Here is a 16,562-nt window from a genome sequence, read left to right as displayed (position 1 = left end):
TTGGATCCTTTAAATAAGACGAAACGTGTCCACTTTTCACCGGAATTATCTTGCACTGTGCTCAACAAACTAGCGTCATAAGAACACACAAGACTGCTTTCATTTGCAATTGTACTGTAGTGCTGGTGCTTTAATAGTCAATCACATGACTTTTAGCAATTCAGCCTATACTGTTTATGAAGAATTGAGTCCTGTATAGTCATAACCTGTTAGGCTACCTGCTCCCCCCCATCATAACCCTCCAGAGCCTGCTGAGACTGCTTTCTTAAAGAGAGGACAAATCTCAGCCCAGGGTGATAAGACCTAGGTTATTACATATTCATGCGTGTCAAAAACTAAGATACACTTTTAATTCAGTCAATGAGGCATGAAAGATTAACCAGTTTATTTATTTTCTAATGTGGTGATGTCTCCAGTGAGCAAACAGGTTTGCTCACTGGAGACACTAATAAACTCATTCCGAGGTGAACTTAAGATTTACACTTCAGTTTGACTCAGGGAATGAAATAAGCACCTGCCACCTGCCACATACAGCCTAAATGTTGGCTGTGTCCGATAAAAACTGAAGGTCACCTGCCACCATGGCAGATATTAAGAAGTATGATTTTAAAAATAGTTACGGATTAAGGTTACATGATATATTCCATAGTGCTACTGTCTGGTACCACTGACTCAGTGTTTACTATTCTAAAGTGTTCAGCATAAAGTGGCAGAAAATAAATTGAGTGGCCGGTAGAAATGTTCAGTGACCTGCCTCAGTGGCAGTTGAGGAAAAACATGTAATTTCAGACCCTGGTTTGAGTGATCTGGAAAAATGACATTGAAGTGACTCCAGCCTTTGTGAATCATAATGTTATGAGTAGCTATGTAGCCTACTGTATGTTTATATGGTAGGGAAGAATACTGTGAGCCAGTAGCCTATGTTACAAACATGCACAAACTTTGAAAAGTCCAACAGAAATTAAATGATTTGTTTTCTCTGTCCAAGATGTAGAACTTGTTTCCATTCAGCCAATCAAATCTTTGTATAAAGCAGCAGCATTGTTCTACCATAGAGAGACAGTTAGACAACAACCTGCTACACAACACAAGACCTTGAACAACCCACATTAGCGTTCGTGCTTAAGTTTCCTTCTTATATAACTTATAAACATGACCACACGTCCGGGGCTGCACATTAGCTTGTTGAACAACCTAACACCTAACAAACAGTCACGGGGGAAATGAGGGAAAATCAAGGACAGATTGAAAGGAAAGATGTGAGGAGAGAGGAAGAGAAGTGAGATGTCCTATCCTCTTAACCATCACCTGAAGCGACGCTTGTTTCTAACAATTGCAGCACAGATGCATCAACTGTCAGTCGGATTTTAGAGCACTTTTGTTAGTTTGGACTTTGTATTTGCATTTATGTGCACCGTCCAAATACTAATAAGGGCGCAGAGTAACCTCTAACAGCACAGCAATGTTTTTTTTTTAAAGACTCTTTTTATGTTCCCCCTTAAAATAAACTGACACCCATCTGCTCATTTATTTAAAAACCTGCATTATTATGTATTACGACTGTGTACAGATCAGTCAAACTAAATCATTCTTAACTGCTCAGATGCTGAATTTGCATGAGACATTTCTACTGGCAGAATGCTTTTTAAAAAAATTTAATAGTTATTTGCGTATATTCACTTTGTAAATTCATTATTGAATAATATAGGTTATGATTACAATGTTTTATAATTTGAAGAAATTATTTAACAGCCCAAATGTTGTTGTTTTTTGGCAAAAGTGGAAACTATGTAAATATCTCGCACTATAGTTTCTGAGTGACGCACTGGGATTTTCAGCCTCACATGGAACCGAATGGAAATGACAAACAAAATTTGTATATAGCTGAAAGACATCAGCCTCTCCTCTCCCTGACTATACTATTATTCATGATACAGGGGGTAAATAACCGATCATGAAGAGAAAAATCGTTCTAATGAAGGAGGACCTACAAACATAACACAGATCTGTTATTTTCAAGTAAATGGTGAATCAGAAAATATAAAATATAAAACCAAGGCGTATTATACTTGAGTTGGCTCTGTTATTTGTGTTTCCACTTTGGTATAAAACGGGTTTGATGCTGCGACGTCGAATCAGTCCAATCACTTACAGATTTGAGATAAAGGGGTGTTTTGATCGGTAAAAAACTTCTGCGAAGGCTGGTCTTGTGTATCCTCGCTCCGCAGACGCTGCAACAGTACAGGAGCTCAGCCTGCCAGCTACTGTCAATCAAACACAGACACAGAAATGTCCCTTCAAGCCGGCTGAGCTGAAAAGGAACTAAAGTCATGACAATGCATTTAAAAAAATATATTTTTTACTCTAAAAGCACCCGATTCGACTGTTATCAGGCCATTAAATAGGCGTTATCAGTTGCTATTAGCACCCTAGTGGGTCATTAGTGGCCTATTACGCTTACTACGTTTAGGTTTAGGCAATAAAACTACAACTTCTTTAAGTTTAGGCAAGGGAAAAAAACAGCTTAGTTTAGGGAAAAACAATGTGTTTTGGGTTAAAATAACTACAAACACAAAGACAACTACACATTGTTGGTTTCACACAGGATGCAAACTCTGGTCTCCTGGACGAAAGCCTTGGGTTTGTGTCCCATCCATCATCCCCACATGGGGTTCCACACTGTCTATACTACAGCACCTGACTTACACTTCTGCTCCTGTCATAATAACTACGTTCGCTAGAGGTCGCTGTCGTGTTCTTTTATACCTTCTTTAGGTGATCTACCATGTGAATAGATGACAAAACCTACTAGTGGGTGGAGTAGGCCCCTATTGGCCCACACCTATAGCGACTGTTAACGCCTATTTAATAGCCTGACAACAGCCTAATCGGCTGCTAAAAGGGATGACTTTAAGGCCCTGCACACCCATGATAATCTCACACGTGATATAAATATTTTGTTTGATTAGACCTCTTCTCAGAACTGTGTGGGAGTGCACACACAGGTGCAACAAAACTAACAGGAGATGTCATTCAAGCATTGTTAGGAGGGGACAAGTGACACCTTTATCAGTCTTTTCGGTACATTGAGTCCAGTGACGTCGCAAAATTCCCAGCATAGCTCCGCAATTCAGTTCTCGTATTATATCTCCACTTGTCGCTTGGTATGCGCCATCAGTGGTGGTGAGCAAATAGATCCTACTAATTCATGTAATGCAATGTAATTGCTCACACACACGCATTTCACTGTGTGTGCTCCCTCCACCTTGAGTGATGGAGATGCTTTCCAGCTCTCTCACAGTCACTTTTTGACCTGGTAAACTCATCTGAACCTGTCTGCAGAATGTGGACTGCCGTGGTGTCCTCCACATTTATAGGCTTATTGAACAAACTAATGTATGAGTTCTCTTTACACTTAAAAACACACGTCCCCTTAAAATAACCTTGTTTATTGTCATTGAATAAGAGTGCATTTATGTTTCTAGTAAAACAATACACCATCATTGTGATATGTCTTGATACACCTTACAGTGAAGGTGTCAGTAAATAAATATATAAACATAATAAATAAGGTTTAATGATCTTTAATTACAACAGTTCTGATCGGCCAGGAATAGACGTGGTTTTAAATATTAATAGCTATTTCCAGACTGTATGAGCTAATACACACAAGAAACCTGATTCTCCTTTACAAGAATTCTCTACATGTTGACAGTCAGGCAGGTAAACTCATTAAAATTAGCAATAATTAAGATTAGTGTATATGATGGAAGAGTGTGCAAAACACACTTTTCTTTGTACTTTATTTTTGCACTTTATAAAAGTTCATTGAATCAGCAGAACTTCAGTCTGAGTTGAATATTTACAGCAAATGATGAGAGAAATGAGCAGAAATGAATGAATATGATTTATTTTTATTATTATTTATTGTATTTAATTAGATGTTCATTATTATGCACTGATTGTGGGAGAACTGGATCGCCCAGATCGAACCCGTGCGTAACACAACAGTAGACAACACTAACTACTGAGGTGGCGCTGAGAGCTCAAGCCCTCGTATTCATTCTGAAGGAAAAAGTAAATTTTTCCTTCAGAATGAATACGAGGGCTTGTCAATGTGTCATTCATCTTGAAGGAAAAAGTCAATTTTTCCTTCAGAATGAATACGAGGGCTTGTCAATGTGTCATTCATCTTGAAGGAAAAAGTCAATTTTTCCTTCAAGATGAATGACACATTGAAGACGTTTTTTATCTATAGAATAAGTCCAATTATTCACTATATGTGGGATAAACCGGAGCTCCCGGAGAAAACCCATAAACCACTTTACCACTTCGTCATGGCGGTGAGCATAGAAGAGAAGCACCTGCATACCATGCAGCACCTCTGTCTCGGTGGTGCCATCAGGTGACCTTTGACGGCGGAGGCGATACGCTCTCCGACTGCCGGTTGACCCCCTTTAAAGGACACCAGCACCCACATCGCATTGCCCCATGTCTTAATCAGGTCCCGGTAAATGGCCTTTTCGAGGTTTTCCCATGTTTCTGGGCTGGAATCGAAATCGAGACCCTCGACTTCGGCCCACGTTTGTTCAACAAGGCGCTGGATGATGTCATGGACGTTTGAAAGGGTCCAGGTCACTTTTGCCTTCTTGAAGATCCGCGTGACCAGCCGCTCCAAGATCACCTCGACGCAGTTTTTTTTTTGTTCGTTCCGCGCTCGTCTTGCAGAGTCATCACGACTCTTCGTCACGGATACCGGGGCAGGCGGTGCAGCGATTGCCAAAGGTTTCTTGGCCCTGGGCTTAGTCCCCAGTATGGCATGTCTCATATTGTCGACGAAGTCGTCGGACTGAAAGATCTGCCACCATCTGGCCAGACACAGGAAACCGAGCACCTTCCGCTGCAAGTCGGCGCGCATGTTGGCACGTATCACCGGCTCGGGGATGATCTCTGGCCCGTGTGTGATGTGTGTGTAGAGGAGATCACTTAAGACCTTTGTGAACTCCAAGACTCGACCGGGGGGAATGTTTACGAGTGGAGCGCCGAGTCCCAGAAGATCGCGGTTTTCTGGTTGTTTCATCAGATCGGTAATTTTCTTTGTGAGAGACTTTGCCGACTCCCGGCTGTGAACTTTGGATCCCCGGTGGAATCTTTTCCTCATCTGTGCCACGATGCGATGGATGCATGTTTTGGCAAAGCACTTTGCCAAAAGCTTCTTAATTTTGCTTCCGATGCTTTTCTTGGAGCGTTTGCTCTTCTGCGCCGACGGAGTCGGTCTTATAGCATCTTCGGCGATACTCCGAGCGATTTCTTCTGCGACGTCTTCAATCTCCCGAGAGTTTTGAGACTGCAGCACCGTGTACTCGGAGTCTGGCACGTCAACCAAGAGAGGTTCGGTGATGTCGTTCAACTGCGTCTTGATGATGATTTTGACATACGTGATGTCTTTCATCGCAATCACGACGTCCGACAAAGGCGTCGCCGCATGGCGGTCTTCGCCATCTGAGGGTTCCGGTTCCACATCTGATTCCTCGCAGATGGTCCTCTGCTTGCGCGGTCGAGGCAAGAACACCGACTTCATCTTGCCGATGAACGCCTGGCACATTTTGCAGGCGTGCAGAATCATGTTGTTGAGTCTGCTGGGAGGAGTGAGGCGCTGAACTATGCCCTCGGGGCTGGAGAGGGCACTTCGAACGCTCTCTGAAACCTCTTCAGAAATCAATGTCGTCAAACTTTTGGAGCTCGGACACTGAACCGAGACGTCGACGCCCAGAGCTTCGGCAAAACCCTGAGAGATGGTGTCGCCCAGATTGATTTGGACGTCGTCCTCAGATGCCAGGGTCCTGCTCCCGAGAGATTTCAGGAAAGCTTTTGTCAAGGCCGCTGTCATGTCCAACAGCAACTCTCCCATCATGGTCATAGTGGCGTCGTCGGGGGTGCCGGATTTCAAAAGTCCCCACTGATCCGCCGTCATCCCCTTAAAGAAGGAGTTGAGCAGCTTGGAAACAGCGCGACGGACGTTGAACTCGGGCATGATGGCTTCTGACTGGGAAGTTCTTGATGATACCATGATGCTGAGATACGGTCAATTCTTGTCGATGCTTCGTGGTTTTTGGAGAGAAATTCACTGCTTCTCTCAGTAGATAGTCTGATGAGTGAAAATAATCGTTAGTTGCAGCCCTTATTATTATTAACTAACATGTAAGCTGCATATAAATGTTGAGGCTAATTTTAACTGCTTCATATACTGTTGGGAGGTTTAATCTAAAGCAATGCATTCATAAAATTCATACCTCTTTCTCTTGAGACAACTGCTTCTCTCAGTCGATGTGTTTCGTCTGATTGAGTCTTCAGATTCAACTACAGTTGTGTGATTCTGGGACTCTCTCCTGAAATTCACTCCTCTATGATGTTACCGCTCCTTTATGATGTCACAACTGATGTCACCACTCCTTTAATCCATCACATTCCATCTGGTGATGTCACCATGCACTGATGATGTCACCACTGCTGTGATGTCACCACTGCTGTGATGTCACCCAAACACACACCTGCACACACACGGGCACACTGAACACGCACGCACGCATGCACACACACACACACACACACACACACACACACACACACACACACACACACACACACACACACACACACACACACTAAATAGTGAATACATGAGTGAGTGATATTTGCTTGGGTAACACTCTCCGTCTCCCTCAGGTGTGTGTGTACCTTCTGTTTGAGGCTGGTTTAACATCTTGTTGGATAAAAATTGCTCTAAATAATAGAACATTTGAGGTGTTGCACCAAAATCAGGACAAGACCCAATCCAACACAAGCTAAGCTGAGTATATTGGTAGTTTTTACGTTGAGGGTAATAAGTCAACTTCAAAAACTTCAATTTTTTTGTCTCTATTTTTGTGAAATTCACCTCTCCAAAATCGATCCCAGTTATAAGACTCAAATCATGTTACTGGAGCTATATGTAGTGATTTTCGCAAAGCTTTTCAAACAGTAAATTATTTATATCTTCTCAATAAACATCCAGCATCTTTTCACTCCTGGATTTAATTTTTCACTTCTGTGTGAAAATGGGCTGTTTTCTATATGTTGATGACCCCGAGTCATTTCCCCTCTTTTAACCTTCATCCTCTACATGACTTGCTGCAACAGAATCACCTGTTCATCACAAGAAATGTACACAAATACAAGTCTATACAACTCTCAACAACAACCTCTCTTTTTATGCCCATTTCTCAGGTAGAAAATAATAAGAAAGTAATAAAAACTGCTCTGTGGATTATCTAGAGGGACAATGATTCTGGGAAGAGAACATCTCTCTCTGTTGGATTTCTTTTTAACAATGCTGCAAGCACCGCAAACTAAATCCCATTCACATGTGCCAGCTTCCAAACAGCTATGGGCAGATGCACTTTTTTTTCTACATACACAAAAATTCAGTGTGATTCCCCGTCATGTCAGAGCCATCAAAACATTTCAGGCGAGAAATAGGAGTAACAGAATATTGATTCATATTTGATCAGTGCTGCCTAGTTTGACCGGAGTGTGTGAGTGATTGACAGCTGTTCAGAGACGGCAGCTCGGTTCTGATTGGTTGTTTTCCTCCGGTCTGTGAAATCTTGCAGAGGCCGTTAGGAGCACCGGAGGACACATGATTTTTTTTTCAGATTACTTGTCTCATGCACTTCTGTCAGGATATAGTTGCATGTTTTATAAAAATAACTTTTTAAAATCATATTTGCTCCAATTCTACCCACTGCTGCTTTAAGTAAATGTACTTAGTTACTTCCTGGAAACCACCTCCGACTTCAAATATACACATAAACAGTTTTTGTGGGAAGAACAGATCTTTAACAGCTGACAAAAGTCATAACTCATTCATTTAAAACAGCTACTCCACCCACACACCCCATTGCAGCCTTTTGATTTTGACTTTTGAGGATTTTTTTGCTTTCCTTAACGCTGATTGTTAAATATATTGTATTGCTTTTGTTGTATTAATTATGATCTGTTGATGCAGGAAAGCGGCTTAAAGCCAGTTTTCACAGAGTCAAGTCAGTAAACTGCGACATTTTCTTAACATAAAACGAAAGCTGACAGAGAATATCCACATTAGACGTCAATCACTTAAGAACACATCAATCCCTTTCAAATGCCAGTCATCTCAATTATAGGGATTATCAGCAGGTTTACACATCATCCATCATAAGTAAATTGCCTTCAGACAACAGCGATGATGTTATAAAAAAGAAGGCTAAAAAAAGAGTGCAAAATAAATGAATGTTTTCATGAGCCGTACAGCTCAAGGACATACAGGTCGGGTGCACTCCAGATGCACCTGTGTGTGTGTTTGTGTGTCAACACGAAGACACCTCTCTTTATCAAATCCCATCAGGATCTGTGGCGTCCGTAAACTAGATGGGAAAGAAGAGGGCTGTCTTGTATAACCACACTTGCCCTGGGCTCAGGAAACTCGTCACAGACATATCTGCCTCCACAGTTTTTCCCTTTCAGAGTATGAGTAGGTACCTGACCGTTATCCGTCATGCAGAAAATATAGAGCCTGACTGATATGACATAAATCCTCCTCTTCATTCTCTTTAAAAAATCTCACCCACTCACTCGCTTGTTCCCTCACTCACTCACTCGCTCACTCACTCACTCGCTCGCTCGCTTGTTCCCTCACTCACTCACTCGCTCGCTCGCTTGTTCCCTCACTCACTCGCTCGCTCGCTCGCTTGTTCCCTCACTCACTCGCTCGCTCGCTCGCTTGTTCCCTCACTCACTCGCTCGCTCGCTCACTCACTCACTCACTCGCTCGCTCACTCGTTCACTCACTCACTCGCTCGCTCACTCGTTCACTCACTCACTCGCTCACTCGCTCACTCGTTCCCTCACTCACTCACTCACTGCCTGCTGAATATTCAGCAGATAAATGGTGCATAAGTGATGCCATAGAAACTGCTGAGAGATCACAGGACCCCATCACATCTTACTCCCACACTTCTCTTGTTCCCCTGCTGTTGCTGCTGCTGCTGCTGCATTGTCCAGTCTACTAAATGGCTCTCCACAGCAGCTCCTTTGACAACACAGTAAGAGCTCCGTATAAAAGCTCTCAGTAATTTATTGTTTTTTCTTTTTTTTTTAAAAGGGACCAACTTTGCTTTAAAGAGCAATATCTTGAATTAGCATCATGTCCCACTTTCACGCACAGACAGAAATAGACTTTGCTTTAGAATGCAATCAGATAAAGAAACAATTAAAATCCTCGGTTTAAATTGAAAATAAGAAAAAAAATGAATAATGTGAATTCTCATCGGGACGCAGGCGGCACAAGAACAGATGTGGTATAGGCTATGGCTTGTGAATCACAGACGGATTGATCCCAACATCAAAAGTCCTCAGTCTGTTCCTTTCATTTTTTGAAGTTTTGATGTAAATTGGATAAAGACTTTTTTTCACACCACAATGGGTGCCATTCAATGCATTCCAGCTCACTAGTAAATACTCATGAAAAGTGGATTAATGCATATAAAGGGGTGTTCATGCTGAGGCACTAAAGTTTATCTTTTACTCTTTACCTTCATTCAGACTAGGGCTGTCACAATATCAGATTTTCACTACAAGATTATTGTGGCCTAAAGAATTTGTGACAATATTATCTCTCATACTTGCCAACCTTCAGACCTCAGAGGATTTCAAAACCAAATTGGAGAGTCGGGGAGTCTTCCCTTTGGAAAATTTGAGTTTCAGAGACTTTGTTTCTTGCATTCTGGTGACTTTTAAAGAATGAAAATAGCAAAATAATAAGTATACCGCAACAGCGTTTTAATGTTAAAAAGGCCAACTTTTAATTTTACTTTTTATTCTCAGGAAAGAAAACTGAATAATTCGCCCATCTGGTGTGAATCTCTGGCATTTAGGACTGACCCGAATGCTTCGACCGTTGCCATGGTAATCATCCTCAAAATCAGTATTCGAGTGATTCGTTTTTAAAAAATTATATATAAGTATGTAATCATAATGTATAAATACCAAAATAGCCCATGAAATAAGTGATAATCCCACAACATTATTCATTATTCATATTCAACATTAATAATTATTAGTTATTCTCAGATGGGTATCGCTGTTTGTTGTGTCAGAAGAACATGTCAGCCTGCTGCACTGCGCCGCGAAGCTTCGAAAACCTTAGAATATTTCTCACCGAAGCTCCGAAGCCCAAAAAATGGTATTTGGGAGAGCCCTACTGGCATTATCTAATATTCGTCAGTTCCTATTCATTCATTTTGAGTACCTCATTCATCTTGAGTATTTCTTTCTCTTAGTGCTCTCCAGTTCTCTCTCACTCACACTCAAAATACACGGCATGTGACGGCATGAACCTCAGGGTGCCTTATCCTCCTCCTCTGTGTAGTGGCAACGAGGATTAAAATACAAAGGAACTGCCGGCAACTCTGAACAGGACTTTCACAGCAAAGAAAAGCCAGTCCTTCAGTTTCACACTTATTATTGTCAAATGGGACATCTAATAATTATTCATCTCAGCATAACAAAATGATTCTGCCTCTCATCAATCTGTTTCCTTTGTGTCTGGCATGTGTCTTCTCTATAATCTGTCTTACTGTTACACACACACAGAGAAACACACACAGGCACACAGACAAGCAGATGTTTCACAGGGTGTGCTGACCGATACATGCCCAGTGCCTAATTGCAGGTTTATGAAATCTGCAGGTTGCGGGTGCCAAGCAGTTTCCAAACGGATGCCAAGCGGTTGCCGTGACAGCGGGTCATGACCTTCCTGTAATTGTAGAGATGATGCCATTTCCCCTGCTCATCTGGTATGCACATCTGCGCCAGCACAAAACCACTGACAGCCAGAGTACACAATTGAAATGAAACCAATACCTCAGAATGAGAGTCCGTTTATTGTTATCGGTACCTCGGGGGGTTTACTTTTCCAAAATGTGAATTCATTTTTTCAAATTTGTACATTTATGCCTGGTTTGTTCCATCAATAATTGATACTGATGCTGCCAACACGTACATCTGTGGCATACAAGAAATCTGATGGTTCTGGGATATTTAGAGATATGTTTCGTCCATCTGCAACCGCTTATCCCGTTAGGGGTCGCAGGGGGGCTGGAGCCGATCCCAGCCGACATTGGGCGAAGGCAGGGTACACCCTGGACAGGTCGCCAGTCCATCGCAGGGCTGACAAATAGAGACAGACAACCATTCACGCTCACACTCACACCTATGGGCAATTTAGAGTCCACAATTAACCTAACCTAAGATATGTTTCGTGTTAGTGATTATTTCATTGTTTAGGCTTTATCATCCACTTGATGTTGTGATCATTTTACAGAGTGATGTCTTTCTATATATCGCAGTGCCATGACCTTCGAGGTGGACTGTCAAGTACAGCTGTGATGTTGTGGCATGAAATGCAGGCTGTTCTCATCCACCGTTCGTAGCTATGCCTTCGAAAAGTAATGCACTGTAATTTGTATATCCCAGAAGTCAACGTTGATTAATTTGCCATGTGATGTCCGTACTTCCACTCCACTTCCGGAGTTATTTTAACCCAAACCATGATCTTTTACTAAACCTAACTTAGTAGTTTTGTTGCCTAAACCTAACCAAATAGTTTCCTGTGAAGACGGAAGTTTATTTTGAAAAGACCGGAGCGGAAATTGACACGTGTCACATTTTGCTGGACATTCGTAGGAAAACGCATGAAAAATGAGGACTAACTTTTCGTAAGATATCATACGAACCGTTGTATGAGGATACGTTATGAAATTACAAATGTCAAATTTCACCAAATCAGCTGGTCCATCGGAGAAAAATAAGATTAAGAGTCTCATTTTAAAATACAGAACGAGAGAGGAGATGGTTAGAGAGGGGAAGTTTAAGGAGAAGGACACACAGGGGTGGTAGATTCAGAACAACTTGTCTGTCTGGGCTTTTAAAAGAATGTACCACCCACTGCTGGATGCTCAAAATCTAAAAACACTCATCATATAACAGATAGTGTGGTGGTGAGATTTAGTTATGACACAAAAAGTCTTGAAAAGAAAGTCAGCCTACATGTTTGATATTTTAACGCTTCACTTTTAATGTTTAGCCAAAAAATACACGAACGTTTCCTTCTTTTGTAACAGGACCTGGCAGGAATGATCACTGTATTCGTCCGAGCTTTTTCACTGCCTTGTTATTTTACTTTCTGCAGAGAGTTTGTGAGAAGCTGGAGTAACATTCATCGCATTGTACAGCTTAGCTTCTCTCCGCATGCTGAATACTGCTAAATATTTCAACAGGGAACTAGATTTTCTCCCTCTGCAGCTCACCAACAAACCGTCTCCAACCCACAGAAATTATCATAAGAACTAAAAGCCAGTGAAAGCAGAATCGCAAGCGAGGAAGAGAGAGGAGGAGAGAGCTCAGTGAGACGCACTCTGAAAACTCTGTCATGGAGATGCATATTGTGAGTGCCTGTGGTGGAGATGCTGAGACACTGAGAACTTGAGGATGCTAAATTCGAAATTCAGAGCATTAATATAGCAGCAAACAACTATTTGCTGTGTATAGATAAAGAGGAGTAATGTCTACCTGAGCAGAGAATGAAGTCACTCTCCCTCTGTATGTGTTGTAATCAGAGATTCTCTGTGTTTTGTTTGTTTGTTTGTTTACCGTTTAGCACCTTTACTTGTACGTACATCAGATGAAGGTGCATGGCTAACAGACAATGGCATTGATGAAAAAGCCTGCACAATGACTTAAAACCACAAATTAATTTTGTGAAAAGAAATTGTTTAAAAAAGGATACCAATAAGCTGACAGCCATATAACCTGCCGCGGTGATAAACATCTTAAAACAAATAACAAATCAAATAGTATACTATGAAAAAGGGGAAAAAAGGAAGACAACTAAATATTTAACATCTCTCCAAAAATGTAGAATTACATACAAATACAACACCAGAATATCTATACACATATCGTGGATATTTTGATTTAACATACATTAAACCTACCAATAACTGATTTTTTTTGGCCGCTTGGGGGCAGCGGAAACAAATTGTGAACACAATCTTCACATCTTTTAAGTTGATATGGTGAATTTGATAGAAAACAGTTGCTTATTTACACATCCACCTATTAGATACCAATTAGTCGTGTTTCTGACCTCCTGAAGTCACTCTCTTTTAGCTCTGTTTTGGTCTCCACCATCTCCCAATGGAAATATCTGGCTCTTCAGCTGCTAAATGCTCCACTACGTTCACCATCTAGTGCTAACTAGCTAGTCATGAACTAGCTACTTAACCTGCTCAGCTGTTTTGTGTTGAGCACGTACAGTGGGTTTTTAGAGATTTTTTTAGAGAAAACAGCTGCCTGCTGTAGTCGAAAACAACGCTATGAGAATAAACCAAAACAGCAGAGTTGTGGGCCGGACAGCTAAACAATGAGCTGAAGCTATAAAGCTTTGTAAAGCTGAGGAGAGCTGAAGACTTGGGTGATAATTCCCCTTAGGTTCATCACCAAGAGCGACCCCTTTCACACGGTCATTTGATACATTATTGTAAAAATACTGATTATAGCTGCTTTAAAATAATGCATGTTATACATATGGTGAAGACCATGGAAAACTATCAAAATGCAGCTACAACGTGGTTACCAGTTTGACCTTGACAAAGATCTGATTGGTATCGAAACGTTGCCCATCTAAATGAGTTGAGGTTCGAAGTGAGTGTGCAGGCGTTTCTTCATCAACGCTGAGACACTTGTCAACATCATGAGCCAGTCTCATTAAGGTCTCCCATCTAACCTGAATTATACATCAAGCGACCAATCAAGAGCGTGCATCCAGAGCCGCCATGGGAGCATTCCTGATGATTCCCAGTTGAGGCTTTTCCTTTTAATCACACGGCTGGAGCAGGATCAGCGTTTTCCATCTATAAAGGAATACAGGGAAAGGTGGAAAGGGAGTGAGGAAGACAGAGGAGAGAAAAGAAAGAGAGACTCCACATGCCTTTTCCTGGATCGTATGTGCACGGTGGGGCTTATAAAAGAACATTTACTGGTATTGGTTGTTTACTGGTCCATTTTTTGAATATATATTACTTCCCACAAACCGTAAAGAAAAATACAAATTAAATAGATGGTTCAGATGCTGGCAGAACGGGAGTGTTCACACATTATTTCAAGAAGGTTACCCAGCCATGTAGTCTCATCATTCAAACAGCCTAAATTAGCTGCTTTATGCAGTTGCAGCAGTTCTTTCACAAGTGAAACCAGTTACAAACAGTGTGTCAAGTTTTTTTTTAATTGGCAGAATACGATATAGTGTTAATATTGGATTTTATACAGATGTAGCTCCAAGGGATGGCAGTTTTATGATTAAATAACTAACTAACTAACTAACTAAATAAATAAATCTGTATTTCTTTCCATCAAGTGGAAGATATTGTCCTGATATCTCTAACTCGGACTTAAAACTAGGAGGCTGACTTGAATGTTTTCTGGACTATGGTCATGATTATGATGATACATTGTGAAATTCCCTAAATTATTATACCAACTTTGGCAGTTGCATTGAACTATGAAATGCAACAACTCTTCTCAGGCAGAAAGGTGTCAAATGGTCAAATATTTTTTAAGTAAAATACGAAAAAGTGGACACCAGGGTGCACTGGACCACCTCCTTTCACAAAGGGGTTTTAGAGAGGGCATGCAGGAATAATCAGTACAAGGATAAGGCGGATAAAAATGGAAAATGAGTGAGGAAGCACAGGTGCAGTGAGGGATTATTTGGACTAATTTGGATGATACCATAACACGTTTATCACATTACATACATACAGTACAAACAGCACTACTTTTTTAACCTAGGATAGATGTGAAATCATGCAAAAGTATAGTACTAAAAGTGGGAACATTTGTTATCGTATGTCTTTTACCTCTCTCTCTCTTTTAACACAAGGTTACTAAGCAGCCTTTTAATCACGTAACTCTTCCTCGGAACATCAACTTTGTCTGAAAACAATTGTCCCCTCCCTGTCCCTCCCCGTCGCCTCTAGTGTTCATTAACATAGAAATTGACGAGCCACAATTGATGCTCTAAAGCAAAGTTCAGACAGCAAGGTCAGCCAAGAATCAGTAATTAAGCCAGTCCTTAAAGTGTGGCGGATCTGCTTATTAGTAGTGCAGGCCGGGACTCATCCACATAGAAGTGAAAATGGAAATAAAATCCATCTCATTCCCGGAGAAACCGGCAGGACGTCAGCACTCGGCGTGTAAAACAATTACAGACTATCACGTAGGGCATAGTTGGTTGAAAGGGGACTTTGTCTCCTTGCCTCTAACTGTCTTTTGGGAGACAAAAAGGCTTTCTCATATTGTGTGCTTATACATATATATATGTATAAGTTTCCATTCAAAGACAGCTACGTCGTTCATAAGATAGAAATGTCGTGTAGAAGATGTGAAGGAGCTAACCTGCTGAGACAGGAAATCCACGACCCTTCGCCCCAGTCAGAACAAGGTCTGGCTTCTGATATGCTACTCAGATGTACCCAATTACTTGTCATTTCAAGCCCAATTTGGCCCAAATGGGAGTAAAATGAGACTAAAGCTACATCCTCTACTAACTTTTCCCTTCTGCTGGGTCTCTCTTCTCTCAGCTCCCTCACATTAAACGGCAATAACAGCAACTGTTTGAATGGTTTGAAGGACAAAAGGGCTGCTTTCAAGTACAGCAGAGCTGATTTATTCATTGTTTTAAGCTCCATTGTATCAGAGGCCCAATACCGCAGGTGGTAGAGGTGGGTTAGATCTGCACTTAAATTGTCTGACATAGGTGTAGGCAGTCGCTCTTTTACTCTCTGTGTACTTTTCTCTCTTGCTCTGTCTCTGACATGGCCGTGTTTCTCGATGCTGCAGTATGTTGATGTTAGGATATGAGCATTTACTGCAGCTAGTGATTTTCATACCACACGTCTGCATTAATTTAGTTTTTGGGCACTTACTTGGCTGTCCTGTCGCTTACAGATTTAATCCACTCTGACCCTTTTCATATCGCAAGAAGGATAAACATGAAGACTGTTATTATTTAGCTGGAATATGGAAATCGTACAGAGAGCAAACTTTTTCTCACATCAAATTCCAAACCTCTATTATTCCTACTTTGATAGTTGTTATAGTATTAAGTCCCGTACCCGTACATGGTAGAGATGGGCGGATCGATACTGTGGTCTCGATACTTTGATACTCACAAGCTAATCATTTGGTATTGATTCCTTTTAAAAAAAAATTCAGTAGTACATATATAAGCATAGTATATAAAAAAACGTGGATGGCTGCATCACTTCCAAACGTTTCCAATCTGTCTACCCTAATTTCCTAAACATCATCATCCCAATCTCCTTTTACATTTGGTTGTTACTTGAGTTTCAAGTTCTTTTTAATCATGTGCACAATTGCGGTGACGCAGTCGTTGGCAATGAAAATCTTGCATCGCAGACTCCTTC

General features: G+C 41.2%; 2 protein-coding genes across 2 annotated transcripts in view; one reads left to right on the top strand and one right to left on the bottom strand.

Moving 5' to 3' along the window:
- The window catches only part of cmss1 (cms1 ribosomal small subunit homolog), a 341,858-nt gene that overhangs the window by 155,233 nt on the left and 170,063 nt on the right, over positions 1 to 16,562 (top strand). The window lies entirely within an intron of this gene.
- LOC141782441 (uncharacterized) lies at positions 4,165 to 6,399 on the bottom strand. Its single transcript, XM_074658816.1, has 2 exons — positions 6,294 to 6,399; positions 4,165 to 6,148 (listed from the first exon to the last, which is right to left on the bottom strand). Exon 2 carries the CDS (start codon positions 6,068 to 6,070, stop codon positions 4,325 to 4,327), a length of 1,746 nt encoding a protein of 581 aa, XP_074514917.1. The 5' UTR covers positions 6,071 to 6,148; positions 6,294 to 6,399; the 3' UTR covers positions 4,165 to 4,324.

Source organism: Sebastes fasciatus, chromosome 14 (assembly GCF_043250625.1).
Source record: "Sebastes fasciatus isolate fSebFas1 chromosome 14, fSebFas1.pri, whole genome shotgun sequence".
Lineage (NCBI taxonomy): Eukaryota > Metazoa > Chordata > Actinopteri > Perciformes > Sebastidae > Sebastes > Sebastes fasciatus.
This window is presented reverse-complemented; position numbering and strand designations above follow the sequence as displayed.